The sequence below is a fragment of the Arvicanthis niloticus genome, chromosome 17 (genome assembly GCF_011762505.2).
Source record: "Arvicanthis niloticus isolate mArvNil1 chromosome 17, mArvNil1.pat.X, whole genome shotgun sequence".
NCBI lineage: Eukaryota > Metazoa > Chordata > Mammalia > Rodentia > Muridae > Arvicanthis > Arvicanthis niloticus.
Window position 1 is genome coordinate 46,448,090 of NC_047674.1, and position 27,433 is coordinate 46,475,522.

A 27,433-nucleotide genomic window follows, 5' to 3' on the forward strand; every position below is an offset into this window, starting at 1 on the left:
CACACTTCAGAGATTGGAAGGACACTATAGAGTAAAGCAGTATTTTCTAGAAATACTGTGATTCTGTGTGTGAGTATGGGGCAGATGGCATGTTATGCACATGGATATGTTATATTTCTGTAGTTACAAATTTGCACCTGGAGCTGGTGATGTAGATTTGTGGTGGAATTTTAATGCCTGGCCCCTGACTTGATGTCCAGCATAGCATCAATCAATCAATTAGTCAATCAACCATTCAGTTATTCATAAGTCAAGAAGTTTTCTACATGCCGTCATCTTCTTGGTGAATAGGATTGACCTGATTAAGTTCTAATGATAGAACCTGCAATTTTTTTTTTAAGTAATTTATTTTTTGAGACATTTTACTATTTATCCCTGTTTGGCCTGGAACTCACAAAACTCCTCCTGCTTCTGCCTCTTAAGTGTAAGGATTAATGGCCTGCACTACCTCTAGTAGTGTCTTTAACATTCTGAAGAAAAGTGTATTGAATCATTGTAATCATTATGAGTTCTTTTGTTTAGTTTTTGCTACTGGGGCTCAAAAAGCCTAGGGTGGCTTCAGATTCACTATGTTAACTTTGGTTAAAGGTGACCTTGAATTCTAGATTTCCCTGTTCTCACTTCCTAAGTACTGGAATTACAGGCATGTGTCATCATGCTTGGCTCAGTAGTTTCTAACAGCAAAAGAACAACAAAATAAAACAACAACAAAAACTAACAAACAAAAAACAAAACCAGAGACTCAGAAACAATAGAAAAAAAAAAAAACAGACCTTTGTGTAGAACAGAAGAGTTTGAGACAATAAGTTATGGTTTTGCTAATAGGATGATAGTTACAATCCATGTTATGACAGACACTGTTTACATTTATAATGTATTTGATATTATTTCTGAAAATCTAGCAAGAAACAACTATATAATAATTTTTTTTCAGATTTTCAATTTTCTTCATACTTTGTGTATTGATTAGTTAGTTAGTTAGTTTGTTTGTTTGTTTGTTTGTTTGTTTTTACTCCTTGACAGGTTGTCTTGGGTACTATAGAAAACCAGGCTGAGCAAGCCACAGAGAGCCAGATGGCAAACAGCATTGCTCCTCCATCCTGCCTGATCATGCTTCAGCTCCTGCCTTGGCTTCCCTTCAGGATGGACTATAACCTGTAAGCCAAATAAACCCTTTCCCACCCAAGTTGCTTCTGTTCATGGTATTTTATCATAACCACAGAAAAGCAACTAAAACGTATAATTCTTGGTTAAGCATATTTTTTTTTGTACTTGTGTTCAAAGCCTTACCCACTTTTATTTTAAATATCCAAAGCATCAGTGCTTAGTCAGAATGTGCTCAAATCAAGATAATATAGTATACATCTATTGGAAGAACCAAAGCTAATTTATTTTTCTTCATCTAAGTAAGTATGGATCACATTCTGCTAGTCTATGCCAGATAAATGCTACCAAGCTGGTTCCATATTTACCAAATTGTTCTTCAGAAATGCTGTATCTATGTCTGGATTTGCCTCAGCATCTCTGGGATCTCCTCTGATCTCTTCTTGTTTTGAAAAGAGTTGGTTCTGGAACCTAGAACTTCACATGTACCAAGCAAACACTGATTTAATATCTATTAAAAATAAAGTGAAGTGACTTTACTATTTTCTGCTGGACACTGGGCCACAACGTTATGTCTGCCAACTGCAGATGGTTTTTACCATTTTTTTCAGGCTACAAAAATTGTTGAAAACAGTCTATATCATTAGCTTACACACCAGAAATCTGAACCAAGAAGGAAAAAGCAACCATCATTTAGATAGATTAAAGCTAATATCATTTTGTAAAATTTTAACTTATTTTTGGCTTATACTGGGCATTGCATCCAAGACACTCGAAATGTCAACCAATCAATTAGCCAATCAGGAGCTATACCCTCACCTCCAAATTTCTATATAGACAATGTTTGGATGCATAGGTCTCTTTCTGTCCATGCTTTGGGTGTATGAGAAGGCTGGAGTAACTTGAGGGTTGTTATTACTACTATACTGTAACATTATCTTACATCGATCTTGGGTGGTTGCTCTCATGGACCTTTTGATTCTAGTGCTGCACATGGGGCTTCTTGTATTCACCTCAGTTTTGCCCTTTTGTTTCTGGGAGGCATACAAGCTGCAAGATTCCAAGGGAGGACCAGCTTCCCATTTTGGTCACATACCCCCTCACCTACTTACTCATTGAAGAACAAGATTGAACTGTCATCTGAGGCTCTGTGAGCATTCTCACCATTAGCATTAGGTGATGTCCACCACAAAAGTGTATTCTTGCAAACATGGGAACAACAAGAAGGGCAAATGTCTAGGAAATAAACTCCAGAAGACACCTGCAAAGGGTTCTGGGGCCAAACTGTACTCTTGTTTAGCACCATGTAGATGAAGTATTTTAGCTCCTGGAAGTAGCATTAACTTTTAAATACAGGCTAGGGCAGAAGACCCTTCCCCTGTGGGAAAAATTGGAAGCTTATTTTTGCTATAATTTGAGAGATATCTATGTTTCATGGTCAAAACCAGCTGATGATGCTTATTCCCTCCATACATTATCTTCTCCTATGGCCCCAAGTGCTTTGTAAATAGAATTTAATTAAGGCACATAATGAAAGTGTTTGGTTTCCTGGTGGTAGATGGTGGGGAGCCACCCAAATCTCCTCATCAGAGAGGCCTTGACAGTACTCAAATATTCCTTGATTTCTTGAGCTCTTTTTTTTCCTCAGCCACAAACACACATTAAAAAAATTCCTTTGCCAGCTTATTTCATTTTGTGAATCTTACCCTGGAGATCCTGACTTAATTGGTTTGGGATGAGATGCAGAGGATCAGCATTTATAAAAGTATTCCTACGCAGCTTAAATGCATCCAGGGAATTGGACTTCTATCCCTAGGGCCAGAGAACACTGCTATACTGCTTGAATGTCTTCATCACTATCACAACCACAGATATAGAGCTTCAGTTCTGGAGGGAGTTGGTATAATGAGATACAAAAAGTTTCCGTGACTGAGTTTTATAAACACGAAGCTAAGCAATATTTCAGCTCCAGGATGGTTCAGGGAACCAACACATCCAACAGTCAAATGTCCTTCATCTAAAACCGTCACAAAAATCTCAGGTTGGAGAAATGTGTCTATAATGTCTCTAGTGGTTTGTTGCCTTGGGAGATGAAGATCCCTCTGCCACGGTGAGTCCACACTTCTTCGATCAATTCAGCCTCATTGAGATCCCAGAGGGACATGGTCTTTGTGATCCCAGGTTATTTTAATCCCATTTATTAGCAAAATTGACTAAAAATGAACAAACTATTGAGTGCATGAAGGGAGGCCCAAGCCAGTCTCGGCCTCATCACATTTTGAAGGCGATAAAACTTTGACATCTGCACTGAGCTTTCCTTTGTATGGGAAGAGATGCCAGAGGGTAAAAACAACTAACTATTTCCATCGATTTATCAACCTAAAGGACATCACATTTTCATTTTGGGACAGGGGTAGGATAACATTAAAGTTAGGATAGGAGCCTTTAAAAGCGAATGTTACTGAACTTCTGATTCTTAAAAACAGACTGTATTGGTGAAGTGGAAAGAGAAGAAATAAGAGTTTATAGAAACAAAGTATGAGGGGTGATTTTAAGTGGGATAATAACTCTAGAGTGGGGAAAGTGTGTCATTATCTGGAAAGAGACTAGCTAAGACAACAAGCAATTTAACTGCATCAACTTCCAAAGGAACATACGGAGAAAGATTAGACAGTAGAAGTGTGTTCTAAATCCAAGCTTCTGGCTACAGATCCTGACTTAGAACTCTAGTGACCTTCCCTCCCCGGTTCTGGTCATACCTTCCTGTGGCACCTCTTCTACAGAAATCCCAGAAATATATAAAAAAAAATCATTAAGTAAGTGTTATAATTTTCTCCAGGGCATCCATTGTTCAAAGCTAATTATTTGCACTTGTTGTTAGCACATGTAGGGGCCACACAAATTCTTCACAATTCAGGCTACAATTTCTAGTGCTCTTTAAAAATAATTTCATAGACTAGATGGACATTTTCACCCATGGAATTAACTAAATATTTTGTGTATGTGTGCACATGTGCTTGAAAGCCACAGCACGTGTATGAAAGTCAGAAGACAACTTGGTGAAGTTGGGTCCCTCATACCTTGTGGGCATAGGAACTCAGTTCTTCAGGCCTGGTGAAAAGTCCTTTACCCCAGTGAGCTCCCTGGAAGGCCCAAAAACTCTTTGAAGAAAACTTGAGAACTTTGTCTTTTATGTGCTAAAATTAGCTCTATATTTCATGATGTTTTGGTTTTAAAGATTTAATCAAAATATTCATTTCTCTTACTAAAAAATGTTTTTGCAAGATGAACAAAACAAGCTAGTTGTTTTTATTATTGGATTTGTTATTCATTGCCTTCCCAGCCATGGTCTTATCACAAGAAATCAGAAAAACAAACAAAAGCAGCAATAATAAAATGTACACACTTGAGCAGGAGAGATGGCTCAGTGGTTAAGAGCACTGACTGCTCTTCCAGAGGACCCATGTTCAATTCCTAGCACACACATGGCAGCTCCTAACTGTCTGTACTCCTGTTCTGGGGGTCTCTGACACCCTTACATATATGGACATGCAGTCAAAAGACTAATATACATGAAATAAAAATAAATTATTAAAAAATGCACACACTGAAGGCACCTAGGATGAGACTAAATATGCTCGCAGTATGTGTGGACTTGTTCTCCGGCTATATTGACAATGACAGAGCACCTAGAGTATCCCAGTGCAGTTACCCAGAATGCCTATCATATGCAGAACACCAAAAGAAATGGAAGTGAGTGATAGGAGAAGAAGAAGCTGGGGACACGAGAGTTGGCTGCCTTTGGAAGCTGGAAACAGGATGAAATCGACTATGCGAAGACCTCAAGGAGACAGATGTTAGAGAGAGAGTCTGATCAATGGGAGGAGGCCATTTCTAATAGGCTTGTCACAGATAGAAGAGCAGTCTGTCACTGAAAGTTTTCAAGCCTGGAAAGTGTGACAGCTTGGCAGGGATGCCAGGCAAAAAGATCTGAATATTGAAGAAGAGTCAGAAATCGAAGGGGCCTTCCAACACTGAGACCCAACCAGGAAATGATAATCACCAGCAAGCATGTCTATATATTCTTGCATTCTGAAGAGTGACAGCAATGATATGAGAATCCATTTCTAATGACAGAGAGAGATCAGTAGACTTTTTGACTTATACTGGAAAATTAAGCAGGCCTATCACTTTCCTTCCTTGGCCCATGGTCCTAGGCATGAGGGGTGAAACTGTACAAGACATAGCAAAGACCCAAGTGAAATATGATCACAGTATCATTTAATATGGGTTAGATACAACACATACAAAGATGAAAGACTTTTTTTCTGTTTGCCTTGGGTAATTATCAATACTGTGTCTATTCTTTGTCATTATATGTTTTTGTTTTGATCGACTCTCTTAGTGTCTTGCTACATAACCCTGGCTCACCTGGTACTCATTATATAGCCTAGGCTGGCCTTGAACACATGGCAATCTTTCTGTGTCAGTCTCTCAAATGCTGGGATTATAGAATAAAGCCACAAAACCCCAGCTTTATATTTATTTGTTTTCCATTAATTTAGAAGTTCCAAAATAATGTACTGACCCCTCATCTTTATACACTATCCATTGGCACAGTGAAACAAAGTGAGAACTAAGATTTTAGTCTTCCAAGGCTTGTGCTGAAATAGAATTCTGGTTTTACTGACAGGCCCAACCTCTCTGAGTTGAGCATCAATGGTGTTCTAACTTTTTATTTATATGGACCCATGTGCTCCTGTGACCCCTTACTCAAGGAGAATATGAGAAAATGAGACACAAGGAATGGACATATTTTTACAATCTATTTGAATCTCAAAAAATAAACTGTTAAAGACTTCAGACAATTAGGGCTTGGGTTTTCAATTGAGTTGTCTGCCCTCCCCTCTCCTCTCCTCCTGCCTTATACCATCATGTACTAATTGACATCACCAGAAACAGTCCATGGGAGCAGCCTGCAGACTTCAATCGTATCTCTTTCCGGCTCCTGGTAGGTGTTGTGATGTCTGCTGTGTTTGCTATGACAATCCCGATTGTTGATGGTACTCAGTAAATGATAAATGATGAATAAACCTGATGGAAACAAGCATCTCTGAAGGCTGTGTGTGACTGCTAAGAGCGGTCACTACTATTGTCACAGTTTTCTAGAGCACAATGATATGTCATTTGCAGTAAAAACTAGAGATAGTTATCTTTGCTTTACAGGGCCAGATCACCTCCCTTCCCACTCTGCCTCATTGTCTAAACACAGTCTGCTGAAAGTAAGTCACAACTCTCAAGATACTGAATCCACAATCCTCTAAGGTATGTCGAGTACTCCGAAGACTTTGATTAAACAAAATAGTAACACAGATGGAAATTACTAATTACAGAAGCTTCTATGCCTATCCAATCGTGTTTCTTCTGCACTCCTTTGTCCAGCTAGTTCTCAGCATAAATTGTAGAGAACCCAACTCTGCCAATTGCCTGTGTTAACTGCAAGGCAGACTAACGTGTTTCTCTTGGTCCTCTTTCCACTACTATCAGTTGCCACTGACAGCAAAATCCAACAGCAGCAGCAATAGCAGCAGCAACCACAACAGCAACAACAAAAAGACACACTCTTGTCTAATGCACTTTTGCCCAGATTACTAGCAAAATCATATATGAAGAACCTTTTCAATATATTATTATCTAAGTCACAAATTCACACATTTTTTAAATTGCCTCTTCTGAAAAATGAATTTGTGGTCCAGAAAGATGATTTGGGAGATCAATGCTCTTGCTGCAGCCTGATTTCTGTTCTGAGGAGCCAAATAGTAGAAGAAGAGAACTGACTAGAGCAAACTGTCCTCTTACCTCCATGCATGCGATAGCACGTGCACACACACATGTTTTAAAAGATGCATCAGACATCAGAGTCATGTTTCTTTCAAATGATGAAATAAAATGTTAAAAGCTAGGAAGGTCTTAGGATTAGGCTTCTCAAACCTAGCTATCAGAATTGGAAACTAACATAAATCCCAGAGTTCTATTTTGATACATTGGCTATAATCCTTTAGGTTTGTAAAAGAGCTTCATTGGTAATTTTGCTATGAGGCCAAATTGAATGACCACACTTACAAACTATATAGTCTTTTTAGGGCTGGGTAATGAGTCATAATTTACTAACCTCTTATTAAAATGTTTATTGTTAAAATTGTGAATTTTTCCAATAGTTACATTGATTAAAATGCTAGTGTTGCTTTTAAAAAGGCATGCAAAGTGAAACCATGCATACATTTAAATCCTATGAATCTGCAACAGGAGCCTTCAATCTGGGTTGTAGCTGAAAACTGACAGCTGTGTTTAAAATGATATAATTTTAACATAGGAAAGAGCAAAGTTGCAAACTTTAAATTATTTACAGAAATTAGCACAAAATGGATCAAAGACCTAAATATAAGTTCTAAAAATGTAAAACTTTTAGAAGCAGCGTAGGAGAAATCCTCGAGACATTGGATTTAGCAAGTATTCTCTGATGTAAGGCAGAAAGCATAGACAATCATTGTAACAATATACAAATTAGTCTACAACAAAAATCTAAAAATTTGCTTCAAAGACACATTCAGTAGTAGGAAAAGGCAACTTTTTGAAGATAAGAAAGAATTTGCAAGTTGTGAATCTAATATTCAATATAAAAGGTTAATATAAAAAATAAACAATGATGCCCTTCAGCATAGCACAGAATCAGTAACCCAACGAGGAACTTGAGACTAATTAATATATGTCCATGACAAATGGCTAACAAACCTACAAACACATGTTCAAAATTATTGGTTCTTAGGAAGGTGCAAATTAAAGGTGCAGAGAAGGCTGAGTTACAAGCTAACAAATATAATAGGTGTGGGTACACTCATACTGGAATATCATATGGTCTTAAAGGGAAGGGAATTATGACATATGTAGTAACAGTTATGCACCCACAGTAAATTGTGCCTGATTGAATAAGTAGTCATAAAAGACATCTATTGTATAGTTTGCAATCATAGTCACAGAAATGAAAAGTAGGAGGAAGTGTTCTGGGGCCAGAGAGCCAGGGGAAATGTGAAATTGTTATAAGTGGATATAATAAATAAGTTTCGTAAAATACAAATTTTAGGAGCTTCTTCTCACAACAATGTAAATATGTTTAACTATAGAGCTGAATTCAAATGAAAAAAGAAGATGGGATACATTTTTATGTTTTTAGTACAACTTACAAAATATAGACTTTAGGAAATTTTCTGCAAAATGAAATTTAAACCCAGTGACTTCCAGTACCCTTAGAAACTAGAGGGCTTTATACAAATAAAACAGTCTGGAATGTGAGGAAAAAGTAAATAAAAATTCTGATAAATGCTTAAAAAGAAAAATAAGCAAGAAATCACAATTGAGATACTCAAAGTCCTCAAGTATAAACACTAAAATTTAGATATGCTATTATTCTAAAGTCATTATTAATTACTATATTTATTAATTGCTCTTAAAACTGTTATTATACATTTAGTGTATTTAAGTGTGGAGTTTAGAACATTTAAACGTATAGTTTTATGATTCAAATTGTGATTGAGAATCTATAGCCACATATTTTGAGAGCTTTAATCTCAGCTATAATCTCATTTACCAATTTAGTTCTTTCAAGACAGAATTTCTCTGTGTAACCTTGACTGTCCTGTAGACCAGCTGGCCTTGAACTCAGAGATATGCCTACCTCTGGAGAGCTGGGATTAATAGTGTGCTTCACCACTCTGGCTATTTAGTTCTTTAGTTCCCTGGTAAATACCACCTTGTTACCATATTCTAAGTAGCAAGGTAAATAAGAAAATATAAAGCCCATAGCAGTGTTGCTCACTTCTTATTTTAGAAATCAGAGTTTGCTCTAAAGAGTTCTGTGGGCTGGGGAGATAGATGGCTTACAGGCAGAGTGTTTGCATCTGTAACTCCCAGCACTGTAAGGAAGGGAGACAGGAGGATTGTGCTTTGACTAGCTAGGCAGCCAGTCTAGCCGCAAAGGAGCAGGCTGTGGGTTCAGTGAGAGACCCAGTCTTAGGAGGTAGAGCTTGAAAAAGCAGGAGCCTAGACATCCTCCTTTGGGGCCCCCTCATGCACATCTGCACATAGAACACACACACACACACACACACACACACACACACACACACACACACACTTGTGGCATTAAGTTTATAGCTTGCAAAAGTATTAACAAGCTAGCAAGCTTGGGCTGAATATAAAAGTCTTCTACCTATTTATTTCCTTCAGAAACTGATATTCAGGCTAAAGCCCAGTTTTGTTCTGGTCCAGAAGAGATGAAGTCACTGTAAGATGATGGTATCGGCACGCTTAATTAGAAATAAACTCATCCTTATGGTGTAGCCTCCTGCTTCTCTGCATCTCAATAGTAAAATCCTTATGAATTTATAACTTTGCAAACATCGTTAGATCCCAATTTAAATAAACAATAATAATAATAATAATAATAATAATAATAATAATAATAATAATAATAATAACTTAACATGTGCATCTAACAAACCCTTTAATGTATAAATATACACAACTGTGGAGATAACCCTGGGAGAACCAATTTCTTTTAAGCTTGCATCATTGCTGGAGACAAGCAATACAACATTTACTAAGTGTTAAATTTATATCCTGTCTCATTTCAGCTCATTACTACACATAACACAGAGGTTTTATATAGGAACCCAAGCAAAAGTTTGAAAGTTACCCCACACAGTCCATTTCACCCATAATGGGACCTGAGTCTGAAAGTGGCTTTCATGATTCTAAAACCTTGTGCTCTGAAATGTCTAGACATTCTTTTTCCTCATAGCTTTATTGCACTTGTCCCTAACGCTTCCGTTGAGAGGCAGATAAATCTCTGAGAAACGTACACTATGTCTTGCACAATTTTGAAAAATAAATCCTAAATAGAATCTGAAAAGATTGTATTTATGGGACCTTGAGTAGAACTGTGGCAAATTAAGAGAAAATACTGTGTTTACAATGCTCCGTTTGTACAAACAAAATTACTTAAGCGTTTATTAGGTAGATAATTGTGCATCATCTTCAATGGTCCTATAATCCCGAGCAGCTTTTCTGTTTGTTTTATCCTAGTCAGTTTTGGTTTATTAATTAACTTATTATTATTAGTTATTATTAATATGCCTATTTGTATTCTAATAAGAGAGGGAAAAGTGAATTTGGATGGTTGTGGATGTGGAGACGATCTGGGAGAAGTTGGAGGAGGGAAAACAATAATCAGAATATGTTGTAGAAAAAAAATTATTTTCCAAAAATAGTAAAAGGAATTTTTTAAAAAATTAAAAGATTCATAGGTTTATTGCCCTGAGCTTTTCCTTTCAAAATCTAATAAATAGTTCTTAACCTTCAAAAAAAAAACCTTAAGCAGGTATTGGAAACATTTTCAGTTCTTGTATATATTAATTTTGTTTGCTCATTTTTGAGACAGTGGCTCTCTATGTAGTCTATGAACTGTCCTTGAACTCTCAATGCTTTGCTGCTTCAGCCTCCCAAGAATTGGTATTAATTATATGTGTGCCCACCATTCCAGCTTATGAAGTAACCTCTCATTAACATTGTTTATATTTTCCACCAAATGATATCTAAAAGAAAATAAAGTGTTTTATTTTTTGTATGAATGAGGAATATTGTATAACACTATAATTTTAGAGTTTTGAAGTGGAAACGTATCTAAGCAGTGAAAATTTTCTTTCAATAAATCTAGAGAGTAAGTTAAACAGAAAGATATTCTATATATTTCTAAAGTATCTCAGAATTGGAAACTTAAAATATGCTTTTAATAATTCATTTCAGTATCATATGTTTAAGAACCATTTATGCATGGCTAGGGAGATGACTTAGTCATTAAGAGCACTGACTGCTCTTCCAGAGGTTCTGAGTTCGATTCTCAGCAACCACATGGTGGCTCACAACCATCTGTAATGGAATCTGCTGCCCTCTTTTGGTGTGTCTGAAGATAGCTGCAGCGTACACATACATCAGATAAATAAATGAATCTAAGAAAAAAAGAGTCATTCATACTTTCTAACTTTATAGAAATCATTAATGTACTCCTAAAGATTTAGTCATTGATATTTAGTTAATTTCAATCAGAGTTAACTTAACAATTTATCCTATCGACATAAATTACTGTTTAAAAGATTTCAGAATCGTGCACAAAGGTTTCTTAGTATTCTTGATCTAATAATATTCACTTCCATGAAGCATAGTTTTTTGATAAATATAAAAGGTATTAAATTTTCTGATCTAAAATGCTTCAATCACTATATTTTCTTAACTTGATAGCCTCAAATATTTAGGCTGTCACGGCTGTGGTCTATGTGTGTCTTCATCTCCTCAAATTCATACACTGAAACTGAACCCCAATATAATACCAAAAAGAGCATCCTCAGGAGGTGATTAAGTCTTAAAAGGTTGGATTCATGTCCCTAAGAAGAGCCTCTTGGAAGTTTGTTGGCCCCTTTCATCACACAGTATTCAGTTAAAGGATCTGAAGAGACGGTCCTCAGCAGATTCTGCGAACACTTTGCTCTCAAGCTTCCCAGTCCCAGAATCTAAACTATGCACTTATATCTTTTATACATTATCCAGTATAGAGTATCTTGTCATAGCATTCCAAACAGAGTAGAACAATCATTATTTTATCAATATAAGTATATCTCTAACTGGAGCTATGATGACAGTACAGAATCCTGGAGGGCTGGGTGTGGTTTAGCTGCCTAGACTCCAAGCAGATGGGAAAAGCTGTCTTACCTGAAATGTGTTAAGTGCCTCTGGATGTCAAGGTCTAGAATGGGAGTAGGTCTGGAAGATCCCAGTGGTGATCTATCTTGACTCAGGAGGTCTTGGAATTCTTTACAAATTTGCCTACAACAAAGGTTACAATGTTTAAATTGCACTCTTGAAATGAACTTCTAATTTCATGAGATATTATCTATCAAAGTCTGTTCCCCCTTTAAAGGAGATGAGGAGGATTTTTCAGTCAGCAGTCTCAAGTTCCATTGCACTGACTTTGCAGGGCCAGAAGACGACAGTAACGCATTCTCCAAGACACTGACCAAATCCATGTTCATTTTGAAAGTGCATCTTTACATGTTAATCGCAGGATAAAAGAAAATTCATATGAGAGAACTGTAAATAGCAATTGTCTGTAAAAGATTACAAATGTTTGTGTGTGTGTGTGTGTGTGTGTGTGTGTGTGTGTATTTTAAAAACATCACAAATATAGACAATTTTAACTAAAGGCTTACATCATTCAAAGTCATAATTCAAGTTAACTTTGGAAAAATTCTGTCCCCCAATATAATTTGTTTGAAGCCAATGATCTCTTAATCCCAGATTATTCCACCGGTCTTAAAAAAATCTCTATGCACTATTCTGTTACAGCTGGTACTTTGCAGACCTTTTCCCGCCATTCTTCCTGTCTTATATGGTTATGAATTCTAGCCTATGTGTAATCAAAAACATTGCTGTGTATCATAACTATCACTTAATGCCCTGCAGAAACAATTGTAAAGAAACATAACATTTAAGAAAATACTATTTTAAAGTCTGTGTGTGTGTGAGTGCGCGCACGCGTGCATATGGGTGTTTTTATGTGTAAGTGTGGGTATGCACATGCCATGGTACACCTGTGGAGGTCAGTGGACAGCCTCAATATCAAACCTCACCTTCTACTTTTATAAGAAAGTGCCTCTGTTGTTTTGTCCCTGCACACACACCAGGGTAGCTGGCCCATGATATCCTTGTACTATCCTGTCTCTGCCTCCTTTCTCACTGTAGGAGCAATGGGATAACAGAACCAGTACTTGGTTTTATGTGACTTCTGGGAATTCAATTTTCATTCTGTATGGTTACAGTGCAAGAAATTTTTATCCACTGAGACATTTTCCAGGCCAGAAAATATATTTTAAAAATATACATATAATAAAATGAATGAATGTAGCAGCGATATAATGAAATCAATAAATACGAAAACATTTTCTAAACACATTCTTCATATATAGAAGAGAATATCTGTTATTCGAGGAATAATACAGTTATTTTGTATGTTTATCTGTTATTGTATGGAGGTTATTGTATAATACAGCAGTTTGGGACTGGAGAGATGGTTCAGCAGTTAACATCACTGAATGCTCTTCCAGAGGTTCTGAGTTCAATTCCCAGCAACCACATGGTGGCTCACAACCATCTGTAATGGGATCCATGCCCTCTTCTGTTGTGTCTGAAGAGAACAATAGTGTATTTATATACATTAACTAACTAACTAAATGTTTAAAGAGAAAACACCCGGTGCAAAAACATACATACAGAGGTTTGGCTTTGCTTGTCATTATGAGCAAATGCAGAAAGATCAAATCACTCCAAATGACCATTAGTGTAATAATAATTCTGCTTCAAATCACCTGACAATTGTTTATTTAATAGGTGACAAGAGGGCTGGGTAGGTGGTTCAGCAGGTGAAGCTGTTTGCCACTGAGTGTGAGGATCCAGTTTCATTTCCTGGATCCACATGGAGGAGGATGAGGACCAACTTCCTGAAGGTTGTCTTCTGACCTCCCCTTGTATGCCTGCATATATGCACACGTGTATGCGTGCATGTGTGTGTGTGCATCCACAAGCATGCGCACACACCATTTATTTAGCTCTGCTCGTTGTGCCTTTATTCATAATAGTCAGAAACTGGAAACAACCTAGATGTCTCTCAACCGAAGACTGGATAAAGAAAATGGAGTACATTTACACAATGGAGTATTACTTTAGCTGTTAAATTCGCAGACAAATGGATGAAACTAGAAAAAAAAATCAACTTGAGTGAGGTAACCCAGACCCTGACAGACAAACATGGTGCGTACTCACAAGTGGATACTAGTGGTTAAGTAAATGATAAGTTGCAATCTGCAGAGGCTTAATAACCAGGAGGGCTTTAGGAGGGATACATGAGACTCCCTGTGAAGGGGAAATAGAATAGATTGTGTGGGTGGACTGGAGGTGGGTAGGGATGGGTACATGGTGGTGGTGGTGGTGGTGGTGGTGGTGGTGGTGGTGGTGGTGGTGTGAGAGTGTGCAGGGAGAGGCAGCTGGAAATAGGGAATATGGGGGGTGATGTGTGGAAACTTAATGTAATGAAAACTTCCTGGAATCTGAAGGTGACCCTAGTGAGGACTCCGAATTGTGGATGACATGGAGTTTGAACTGGTTATCTTTTGTATCAAGGCAGGATAGTGATGGGCCAGGGTTGCATTAGATTGGGTTGTTGGCTGAGGGGCTTTTGTGGAGATCCTGAAACAACTAGGTTGATGCTAGGGCGGACACCAACAGACAGAAAACTGACAAAAAGGCCCCATGGTTGAGGACAGCATCCAAACAGCTCACCGAACACAGAGAGGTAGAGCAAGAGCCTGCATGGAGCCTTGACCCCTAGTCTCTTTGTTGTGGGCAGGTACTCTGTAGATTAAGGAAAGTGAAACCTGGGTATCAACCCAGTGAAAGAACCTTTGACCTACAATCGGTCCTGTCTGCAAGATGTGCTGGGGAAATGATGGTGCAGAGCTTGTAGGAACCGTCAACCAATGTCAGGTTTAACTTGAGGCTGATACCACAAGAGGGAGCTCATGCCCGATATTGCTTGGATTCCCAGGACCTTGGATAGCCCAAAGACCTAAGATAGGTACCTTGTGTAGTTATCATCAGATAAGCTTCCTCTTGCAGTAGATTGGCGTAGGTGCAGAGCCACACCCACAGCCAGACATTATTTGGAGAGATTCTAAATTGCAGATCTCTATTGGGTCCCTCCCCTCGGAGCTTGGAGACCCAGTGGAAAAAGGGGAGGAATGATGGTAGGAATTAGTGGCGATGGAGGACAGAAGGAAAATATGGTCCACTGAATCAACTATGTAGGCTCTCATGGGCTTACACTACTGAAGCAGCAAGAATGGGGCCTGCATGGGTGTGCGCCAGATTCTCTGTGTATGCTATGTCTGTTCGCTTGGTGTTTTGTGGGACTCCTAACAGTGGGAGTGGGTGTGTCTCTGACTCTTTTGTCTGCTCTTGGGACCTTTTCCTATAGATATTGAGACTCATTTTTTGTTGTTGTTGTCAAGTGTGTTGTTAGGAATTTACTTTATTTATTTTTATGGAACTCCTCTGTCTAAAGTGAAACTGGATAGCTTTCAGGATAGTAATTGTTTTAATAGTTGAGTGCAAATTTACTTGAATAGCATTTTGTGGTGCCACCATTTCTATGGTTTCATGTTACATAAGACTGATACAGTGCTACAATTGTTTTATATTTCTAACTAAAAACATAAATATAGCCTTACGCTCCAGATTTTTGGACAAAGGATATGAACTCATTACAGTCTTTCCCCCCCCCAAAGATTAACTAGTTTCAAGTCTTCATTTTTCTTTCAGATTGAAACATATTTTAAGCAACTAAACACAAACAATTATTTAGATCATTGAATAAATCATTTTACAGTTTTACAGCCCAACCTCATTCTTGTCCAGACAGCATTGCAAATTATAGTCAAATTGGTGAGTGAATAGTGAAAAGCAAACCTTGCCAGCTTGAACTCTTGCTAGATAATTCAGCACAGGACAGCGCTCTCTAGCTAGCAATTGGATTTTATAATCTTGTTACTTATTTTGAGGACACAGGACAGCTTATGTCCTTAAATACAGATGACAATCCTGTAGGATTCAGTGGTAATTACCACCCTCTCCACAGGACAGTTAGGGAATTATTATTTGGACTACTTTCATTCTTATTTAAATTCTCCTTTCTGAAGCTGAGATATGAAAAGACTCTTTTGTCTGGAAACAAAAACGTCATGTTACGAATTATGTAACAAAGATGATCTTCAGTGACTCACAACATTCTAACTTTGTCCCTTACATCATTGTCCTTAAGGAGGTTAAAATTTTTAGCGGATTTATGGATTTAAAGTTTGGTGTTTCTACTGATGATCGCTATTAAAGTAACATTTAATTAAGATCACTGGGTGTTCTGACTTACCTTAACATAGATAAACTGTTATGCATATTTATTTATAATCCAGTGAAGAAGTTTTCTTTCAACCAAATAATAGATATCATGATGCACCTAGTTTCTATCTTTCTGCTGAAACAATTCTCCTAATTATGCCAAAAATATTTGGTAAATTACCAAACACTAGAAACAAAGGTACTTTAGGAGGGTAAATGCATGTAACAAAATTTTTCTGTCACTGTGTATTTTACAAATTATCCTGAAATACAGTGAAATATATTATTTATCAAAGATGGATATCAGTGATTGGTTATGTCACTGAAAGAATTTTGTATATTATGTAGAGTTGGAAATTTTAATATATTTGTCTCTTTCTCATGTGTGTGTGTGTGTGTGTAGTGTGCATGCATGTACATGTGATAACACACAACTGGAAGTTGGGTGGTAACTTTCAGGATTTCTTTCCATCACATGAGATCTTGTATTGAACTCATGTTTGTGAGCATTTGGAGGTAAGTGACATTAGCTGTTGAGCCCTCTAGTTGGCCTAATCTCTGCATATTCTAATAGGAATTGTCTTGATAGTCCAGTTTCTAATCATGTGAACTTTGATGCCTTCATGCAGATGGTAGAATTATGGTAGAATTTATTTTGTTGCTAGAATGTGAGCCCCCTTGTTATTAGAGAACTTGTACTTCCTAGACTGTCATTCAAAGAAGACAGGAAAACTGGCGATGAAGGTGCACAGAGTCATCTCCACAGCACTTACTTGGTCGCAAGGATCATCTTTTTTCTTGCTGTCTGTTCTTTCTGCTCCATATGTTGTCTGGCGAGATGTTCTCCTACTGCCTTGGCTGGAAACTCTGTTTCACATGTGTAGCCAAAATCCCGAGCCAAGTGCAAAGCTTCACCTGTTGGCAGAAAACACAAGTCACTGGCTTATCCATATTTGACCTTACAAGGGCAACTTTGTAAGTTTTCTCCAACTCTGAGACTTGGCTGTGGTCAACTGCAACATTTTGTTTCTATCTAATTTAAACAATGTTTCTATCTAGTTTAAACAAACTTGGCAGGGTGGTTGGGAGGGTGTCATGCATCTGTGAGGCATGACAATGAAAACAAAGGAACTGGAACTCTCCAGGTAAAACAGAACAAATCTGTGACTCAGGAGTTTTGCCTCCTTTCTTTGAATGTCTCAGTCCACCACAATTCTACTCATGATCACTAATGAAAAAGCTCCTTGGATATATATATATATATATATATATATATATATATATATATATATATATGTATGTATATGTATATACATATATATATACATATATATATGTATGTATGTATATGTATATACATATATATATACATATGTATATATATTTGTTGCTGCTCAGACCAATGTATATAATTTATAGACAAGCCATTCTGATGACTTTTTCATGAGACTGATCAAATTATACAGCAATGAACTCAAAGACTTTGAAAGTTATTAGTTTATAAAATAAAGTACTTTCATGAATTTCACACAGCAGTGTTAGAGATAGTTTATTATATGACTAAAATACTATCAACATCAGGCCTTTTGGAAGGCTCTGATGTACTGTACTGCTGTGGAAAATGCAGAACACAGCAGAATCATAAACAACTTCTGCTTGTCCATAAAATATTGAGTGCAAGTAAAATTTTAATAAGTGGTATAAAAATATCTTACTAAGAAAATCATATTTCCTGGTGAAAATCATTCTAGAATGTAATGGTCAATGTTTCTAAAATTTGCTTAATCAAAAGTCTTACCTGACAGATAAAATTTATTTAAAAATCCTAATTTCTGACTGAGAATACAGTTCAGTGGTAAACTGCTTGCCTAGAAGGCAAGAGATATAATCTCTAGAAACATGCATGCCGTTGTGTGCCAGGGCTTGCCCACACACAAGTATATAAAATAAAAAATGTATAAATATATGCACAAATATATAAATCAAATCTTGCTACATATGTACTCAGTAATGACTTTATTCAGGGAAATCTTTTTAAAATTTTTGTTTTATTGCTATATTTTCATTGGTGCTTAGTCCGACTATATTTCTGTATGAGAATACCAGACTCTCCAGAACTTGTTTGTGAGCTGCCACGTGGGTGCTGGGAATTGAACCTTGGTCCTCTGGAAGAGCAGCCAGTATTCCTAACTGTTGAGTCATTTTCATGGCATGCTTAATCAGATGTAATAGGAAGACAGAACAGGACTTAAAATAGTGGTTTCTCAGGCCTGGGGATGTGTTAAAGAACTTGCCTAGCTTGTATGAGGCCCTGGGTTTGATCGTTAGTTTGACACAAAATCAGGAAGCTACAGAGCAAGTTTGAGGCAAACTAGACCACATGAGACCTTGTCTACAAACAAGAGGTGGGGAGGGTGGATGACTGAGTGGGTAAAATTCTTGCCACATAAACTTGAACACTGAAGTCAATCTCTGAACCAACATCAAGATGGAAGGAGCAAGAGATTTCCAAGGTTGTCCTCTGACCTCTATCTAGCATGTTTTCACACAGGTGCATGCACAGAAACACACGCACACACACATGCACACACACTTGCAAACATAGGCACACACACCCAAACTGGAATAGTCATAGCAACTCTAGCAGCCATAACAGGAAGAACTTAAGTACTACAATAGCAATCTATGGTTTTCATTGCATCTTTGTAAGCACTGTATACAATACCTGCCCATGTGTATTGGTGTTGTAGAGATAGGAGATGTGGTATTACAAATATCAAATGATTGGTAACAGAGGAGAAGATAGAAATTATGGGGCGGGGTAACCCAATAACCACATAGTTAATCAAACGTTTCCATTTAGAAGTAAAAAAGAATCAAGCTTGATGACAATATCATGTGATACTTATTTAAAAACTGGCCAACCTAACACTTGAAAAAGTTGTGGACTTGAATTTGCTGTGTGCTCATAAAACAGAAAACTTGTTGATGAGTAAGCACTGGGAGCGCATAAAAATAGAAAATAGAAGAGATTAAGAGGAGAGGCAGTCACAGATATGAAAAGGTGTATACAAACAGATCAGGTGACATCAATAAAATATTCTAACTAAAATACTGTTTTCCTATTTAAAACAAGGCTTTTGGTTTGGGAAAACTAACAAAGTTAACAGCTATAAAGACCAGGAAGGCTGTTTAAGATTGCAGAGAGCTGAGGAACTAGTTTTCAGGACGTAGTTCCCCCTCTCCCAAAGTTCTCTTAAAGTTTCTTACAACTAAAAATTCTGTTCAAAATTTTTGTCTCAGACACATTTTTTAAAAGCATACAGAAAAGTTGAAAGAATTTTATAGTAAAAACCCCATATGTCTATTCTTCTTATACTAAGTGTACTCTATCACATGTCGATTAATTATACAACTCTATTCGTGCTATTTTCAGAGGAAATTCTAAACTTCATGCTATTTTTTTAAAAAAATTATCAGTTTGTACATAACTAACTGAGTTTCTATATTTAGTCTCTTGAGATTCTCTGACCCCCCATCTATGCTAAATAAGAGATATAAGACTAGGGACGCTTTGATCATGACTCTTTGGTATGATGTGTATATATGTTGGGTGTAGGTGAGGGAAAGGTAGAGAGAGAGAATATAAAGTCAGATTTGGGCACATGCTAGGCAAGCATTCGTCCCACTAAGATGCACCTTCACTCTTATTTGTATACTTCATATCTACAGGCTAGACAAATGGGCAGAGCTCTGGGGGAGTGTGTGAGTGGTTGAGCATGTGTGTTGCTCTCACAGAGGATGGCAATCGCTTGCTTTCGCATCACCTAAGTGGGATGGTTCACAACTGCCTGTAACTTGAGCCCTCAGAGATTCCACACTCTCTCCTACTCTCCCCAGACAACAATATTATCGTGCAAATCTCTACACACAGAAACACACAATTCAAGCTAAAAACACATATCTTTAAAAACATTTTTTTGGGGGGGAAGTGACTTTTGTCTATTTCAGAAAAGAGTGTTTAAACAAAGTAACCTGCTGTATCTGATTCACAGATGTAGTTGGCAACCTGCATGGAATTTTCAATGTGAACGAGTATCAACCAATGTTTTTTTTTTTTTTTTTAAAGTAGGCAGTTTCATTTGGTGTAAATATGTTTAAATTTTATTTATCAATAAATGCTAATATTACTAGTGATTTTTCCTCTAATCTTGCATTTTATAATCATTTCTCTCCTTCTGACAATATAAGACTTTCCAGAAGACCCTAACTCAATAGGAAAAAAATCTCAATGAAGTAAACATATCATTGAAGTAACAGATAGTGTTTTGTAAATTAGCTGACTAAGGCATGCCCCATACTCTACAAATGAGAAATACTGGGACTTGAGTGTATGTTTTTCTTTGCATATTAGAAAATATCATTGCCTTCATTTAAAACAGAGATGCTATGACTAAATATAAAGGGTTTCTTTATCCTCAATATTTAATACTTTGAGTATTTAATTTATATTTAATTAACATTTGATCAATTAATTTAATTATTAATAAATTAATTTAGTTAACATTTAACTGTTTTGGGTGGTGCTATAAAGAAGAAACAGCATTTTAAAAATGTTGATTCTCAACAGTTTATCACTCTGATTCAGGAAGAAGATACATGAATATTTAGAAGAAATAAAATAATGATCTTTTTTTTAAAGGACATAGCATAGATTACTTACTTTTACTAGAAAAATGACAAAGTGAATTACTTGTGAAATTTCACACTTGAAGATAGAAATGTCAAAGTTGGAGCCAACAAATACAGCTATTGCACCTGACCAGAAGACAAACTTGCAGTTCTTAAAGAAAGATGCGGGCTGGAGAGATGGCTCAGTGGTTAAGAGCACTGACTGCTCCTCCCGAGGTCCTGAGTTCAATTCCCAGCAACCACATGGTGGCTCACAACCATCAGTAATGGGATCTGATGCCCTCTCCTGGTATGTCTGAAGACAGCAACAGTGTACTCATATACATTAAATAAATAATATTAAAAAAAAAAAAAAAAAAAAAAAGATGGTCATTTCAGACCAGCACAATGACAGTGTGGGTATGTGGGCTTCCAGCTCTATACAGCGCAAGCAAAGTTGCACATATCAGATTAGCTGCTCAGTCCATTACTCACATAGAAGGAGGGGCTGAGGGGGGGGGGTGGCGACCCACAGGTTGAGAACCATTGACATAGATAAATAGGAAGACTGCAACATCCCTCTGAGTTTTGTGCTGAGACCTGATTCTTTGATGATTATCCCATTTTATACAAAGCTCTACCCCGTGGTAGTTTTAAAAATAGTTTGAGAAGAACAGCTGCTATTTACATTTACACTGACAGCCAGATCCTCCCGTCCCCTACTTCTGTTTACCGCTTTCCGTGGCTCACAGTGTAACATTGTCACAGGATGTATAGTGATTCGACATCAAAGAAGTGGCAAGTGAAGACATTCTGATATGTAGTTACAATGTGTATATCACTGCACAAAAGCTTTGTGTGTGACAGTCCTAGAATCAACAAATAATGGATCTGTCGATTAAAACACACAGTCTTCAACCCCCCCCCCCCAAAAAAAAAAACAACTTATCAAGTTCAATTCTTTCCAGCGGATGCTTTCGTGTCAACGAGCTTAAAAAAAACAAATCTTAGGGTAGGAAAAGTGTTGGATAAGCTTCTCTGAGTTTTGATTGGTTTGTGCAAATAACAATATATGTGTTTCTCTGCCTCTAAGCAATGGGCAGTTATCGGTGATATCAAGAGCATCCCAAGAAGGAAGGACCAAGAATATTTCCCCTCCTATTCATATAAGTGGCCAGGGATGCCTTCCTTTCCCAAAGAATGGAATAAGTTGCTATGGTTCTGAGAGGGTTTAGACTTTCTGTTTATTTCAATTTATTATGTCACTCAGACATCAACCTTTTATGTGAAAACAGCAACATGCTAACTTAAAAATCAGATTAATTTTATTTCATATTAAGAGCTTCTCAGTTTAGAAGTCTATGCCAATGATATTAATGCTTGCAAAAAAATGCTTTTGGGTGTATGTGCCAACCTGTAACACATACCCATCTTTAAAATGTGACATTACAGAGTGACAATTCAATGTTTTAGGTAATCACTTACTAAGTGATGGTCTTAAAGGCAGATACAGATGAATTCCAAAGCACAGCAAGAACATCAGCGTGCATCTTGCTTGTCTCTGGGGATTCAGTTTTGCATATACCACAACAAAAGTAAAATTTGGAGGGAAAACATTTTAAAAAATTAAGTGGAAAGTTGATGGCAAAGTATTTTCTGATGAAAAGTCAATTGTCTGTCATACTGAGATTTGGGTTACAAAAGAAATGGGTGTCTAAATTTATTAGTTTTAAAGGTTTATTTTCATTCTCTTGTATGCATGTGTGTCTTTGTGAAGGGATGCTGTGTGTTTCTGGAAGACAGGGGTCCAGAAGAAGGCATGGGATTTCCTGCAGCTGGAGGTATAGGCAGTTTTGTGATGTTTGATGTGAGTACAGCAAACAGAGCTCTTATCTTTTAGAAAAGGAGCATGCACTCTTAATTGCACATGCATCTCTTCAGCTCCTGGAGTTACTTTTAAATTAGAAGTAAATACATTAGAAGTAAATACATCTGAGTTTTTAAATGTGTGTATGTGTGAGAAATTTTTCTTTTAAAATAATTGTATCCTCAGGGAAAATGTACATTTTAGAACTAAATCTTCACCAATGGTCTGTGTGAAATGGCGCTTTTGCCTTTTAATTCCTTAGAAAATCTTTACCAGTTGTCATTGTTATAATATTACCTCAATATTAGATTTAATTTATTATTGCAACATCTAGTATCTTTCAATAAAGGCAAAACTTATATATTTTAAATACTGGTCACATATCTATGATTTCAACCTAATTTTCATGTGTAGTGAAAAAGCAGATTATTTCAAGGAGTATCTATTAATAAATTTAACAATATCCAAATCTTTACATTTCTCTCTCTCTCTCTCTCTCTCTCTCTCTCTCTCTCTCTCTCTCTCTCTCTCTCTCTCTCTCTCTCTCTCTCTCCCGCAGTACTAGAGATTCAACCTAAGACCTTCTGGATTCTAAGAAAGTATTCTAGAACTGAGTTTCACCCTCAGCCCCTCTTCACTTTTCCTTTTTGAGACAGGCTCTCACTGAATTGCCCAAACTGGCCTTGAATTCTTTCTGTAGCCAAGGCAGGTCCTGAACTTTGTCACTCTCTTGCCTCAGACTCATAAATGTCTGTGATCACAGGTCTGCACTGCTCTGCAAATAAATTTTCTTACAATTTGGAATTACAATGAAACCCTAGAGCTGAAGCACCAAGCAAACACGTCTACCATGTGTTCAAGCTTCTTCTGAAAGAAATGCAGTCTACATGACCTCACTGGAAAAGCTACATATATCGTAATCTGGCAATTTCTCTAGGTGATTGATGACTGTTTTCAAATATTTACATTGTGTGTCCCAACACAATAGTTCTGTACCTTCTTCAATGCCCCGTAATTATTAGAATACCTAATTTGTAACAACCAGCCTCTCAAATATTTTTATTGGTTAATCATAGCAGTCTTGTGAGGTGTGCTAGCAATAGAACACAAAAGACAAATGAGAAACTTGCTAGAAACATTGGCTACATACTACCAACTAATGAAACTAAGAGTCTATTATTATGTCAGTAGGGACATTTAATAAAACAAGGTACACTTGAAGACACAGTTTCTGAATCCTTGCTATCCTTCTAATTCATATTTTTGCTTAACAAAAAGAGAAAAAAACCCAAAACATTAGATTTCACAAATATTAATTAATCTCTCATTATGACTTGAGCTTTTTGTGAAAACTCCTGAATTAGTTCTCTTCTGCTATGGTTGAAAATCTTTCTCCTTAGGCTGGAGAGATGGCTCAATGGTTAACAGCACTGACTACTCTTCTAGAGGTCCTGAGTTCAATCCCCAACAACCACATGGTGGCTCACAACCATCTGTAACAGGATCCGATGCCCTCTTCTGGTGCGTCTGAAGACAGCGACAATATACTCACATACAGAAAAATAAATAAATCTTAAAAAAAAAAAAAAAAACAACAACAAAGCAAAACACAAAACAAACAAAAAAAACCCAAAATACCCTCTTCTCTAAGAGTACAAGAAAGCATTATGCAGATGGACTACACATATTCTCCCATATAAGGGGTCTGTGGATTACATCAGAAGAAGGCAGTAGCCACTGAGTTACTAATAAATTGCAAGTTCTATCCTGCTATATGTTCACAAGGGGCTAACATACTTGGCTAATATAATATTAGTTCTGCAAACAAACAAGGAAACATGGTAACAGGATAAAAAATAGCACTGGGAAACAAAGACATCATTCTACTCAAAAAAGTATTAAGAAATGTATTTGGAAGACGTAGCTTGTTTTTCAAATTAGTAGGGAAATGATGGATTATCAATAAAAGGTGTTGGGACAACTGGGTGGCCATCTGGAAAGAATTAAAGTTGGATCTATACCATAGATCCAACAACAAAGCAAATCCCAGATGGATCAAAGATCTAAGTATAAAAAGTAAAACCACAAAGTAATTTTTAATAAATAGGATGATGCTCTTTGTTATTTTTGAGACTAGAGGGACCTTTTTAATATACTAAAGTCAAAACTGAAATTTCAAGAATTACATGAGAAATATGATCATATTATCATGCATGCCAAATGCCTGAACATGGTTAGAAGAAAAGAGGATAATGGGATAGGAATTATGATTAAAGAACACTATATACATATATGCCTGAAATTACCAGACAGTAATTAATTTTAATGAAGGGTATAAACAAGCACAAAAAGCTCTGTAACAGTGAATAAATGAAATCTGGAGGGCTGGTGATAAGGAAGTTTGCAACAATCAACTTTCGTTATATTTTTAAAATATGGAAAAGTTACCCTATATACTGACTGTACAAAGTCAGCGTGTAGAAAGCACAGCTCATAAGTCTAAGCCTGTATTGAACCTAAATTTTAAGAGAGAGATTTTTTTCAATCTATCCAATTAGCAAACACTAAAAACTTGAGCTCCCATCTCTTATGTCAAAGCACAGGGAGGCACTACCATGCAAACGTCTTACCCACAGTGTGATAAGGCTACACATTTACAACAGTAACTGAGAATAAACTGCTTATAGTTTACCAAAACTGCACGCACACTATCCTTTGACTCTGAAGCATTGTTCCTAAGAATTTATCATAAATGTTCTTGGGTGTCTGTATAATCATACAAACAGGAGGCTATTTATCAAAGCACTATTTAAATGGTCAAAACTGAAAATGCTTTAGACATATTAAGGTGAAGACACATTAAAGTGTAGTGTGTGTGTGCATGTGTGTGTGTGTTCCTAAATACATAAGTGTGACAAGCTTAATCTATATAATGTTACTTGTCCGTAAAACAACTAATGAAAAATGATGTGTTGAATTTGAAAGGCAGCAAAAAGAAGTACATAGAAGGGTTTGGAAGGCATAAAGGTAATAGGGGAAATATTGCAATGATATTGTAAACTCAAAATTTAAAAAAATAATTAAAAATAAAAATAAATTGTAATGTGTTTACTCGATGTTATGTCATCAATGGCTGAAAGAACAAACAACTCATATGTATCAGGAAAAGAATGTCCATGAAGCCTAAGTACTAAAACATAAAGCACAACTGCATGACACCAATACTGTAATTTCATTTAAAAATGAAGTAAATACGTACATAATTATATCCTTAGAATAAATAGAACAGAGAGACAAGTTGTTCACTTTCTTCTGTGAAAGGAAGTGGCTGCCTTGAAACAGAGCGTATATCCCCTTGTAACATTTGGGTTTTATATCATGTGCACATGTTGTCTATTTTAAAATATTAAATTAAGGAGCAAAATTCTGTTCTTAGAAAGATTACATTTTGAACTCAATGACTTTTGTATATTAAATTTTGACAATTTTAAGATTCTGATATTTAAATATAATCTGTGATTTGATTAATAAGACCTATGACTATTGATGAATGCAAGGAATAGAAAATAATCAGAAATTAGGTGTCTGAACAGCCCATTATCAGAGATACAGTCTCTGAAAAGCGGTATTTTTAAGAGGAAAGAAAAAAACTAAAAAACATTGTTGTGATGGTTTGTGTATGCTCAGCCCAGAAAGTGGCACTACTAGAAGGTGTGGCCCTATTGGAGAAGGTATGTCTGTGGACATGGGCTATAAGACCCTTACCCTAGCTGCCTGGAAGTCAGTCTTTGACTACAGCCTTCAGACGAAGATGTTGAACTCTCAGCTCTGCCTGCACTATGCCTGCCTGGATGCTGCCATGCTTTTGCCTTGATGATAATGGACTGAACCACTGAACCTGTAAGCCAGCCCCAATTAAATGTTGTCCTTTATTAGAGTTGCCTTGGTCATGGTGTCTGTTCACAGCAGTAAAACCCTAACTGAGACATTGGTAAAGATGTCAGTTTTTCAGTAAGCCTCACTATTTACAAGAATGAAAATGACCAATGGACCAAAGACTGAGGCTAAGAGCTTCACACATACTCTAATATTCTCCATAAGTAGGAAGAGGAGTCCAAGGAACACTTTCACATGCTTCAAGTGCAGATGAAATTGTGTAGCATCCTGTTTCTCCTCATCTATAAGAAAATACCTTCCCTCACCACAAAACTGATTAAAATATTGAAATGAAGAGGAGTAAAAAGACAAACCAGGGAAGTAGCAAGAAAGAAGACATTTAAGGATATAATCTCCAAGTAATATTTAAATATCGTATCCTATGGATGAAAAAGTTTACTGGGACCAATTAGTGAATCTGGAAAAAAGTCCTGAGATATTACATAATGATATTTAATTGTTACCTAATTACAAGTTATTAAACCAGAGTTTCCTTTATAGGATTGCTCTTGTGCTATGAAGAAATTTATCTGTAATTCTCATTGGTCTGAAAAAAAAAAAGCAAAAAAGAGGCCTTACAATGAGTGACTAACCTAAGTTCTTTTATAATTAAATATATTGAGGTCAACTCCACTGTTGGCTTTGAAATGCAAAATTATGCCCCCAAAGACATGGCAGTTCCAGATTCTCTATGTGCAAAAGGGAAATCTCGGGTCCCTTACTTACTGTTCTTCCTGGTGGTTGTGTAACTAAAGTGAACATCAATCAGAGCTATCACAGCCTCACTTTTTACATCACATG

General features: G+C 36.7%; 1 protein-coding gene across 1 annotated transcript in view; it reads right to left on the reverse strand.

Moving 5' to 3' along the window:
• The window catches only part of Tfap2d (transcription factor AP-2 delta), a 58,115-nt gene that overhangs the window by 11,144 nt on the left and 19,538 nt on the right, over nucleotides 1-27,433 (reverse strand). Inside the window, exons 5-6 of the mRNA XM_034521607.2 lie at nucleotides 16,932-17,073; nucleotides 11,926-12,039 (exon numbers count right to left, since the gene is read on the reverse strand). Of these exons, the coding sequence (XP_034377498.1) occupies nucleotides 11,926-12,039; nucleotides 16,932-17,073 (256 nt within the window). The remainder of the gene's footprint in view (nucleotides 1-11,925; nucleotides 12,040-16,931; nucleotides 17,074-27,433) is intronic.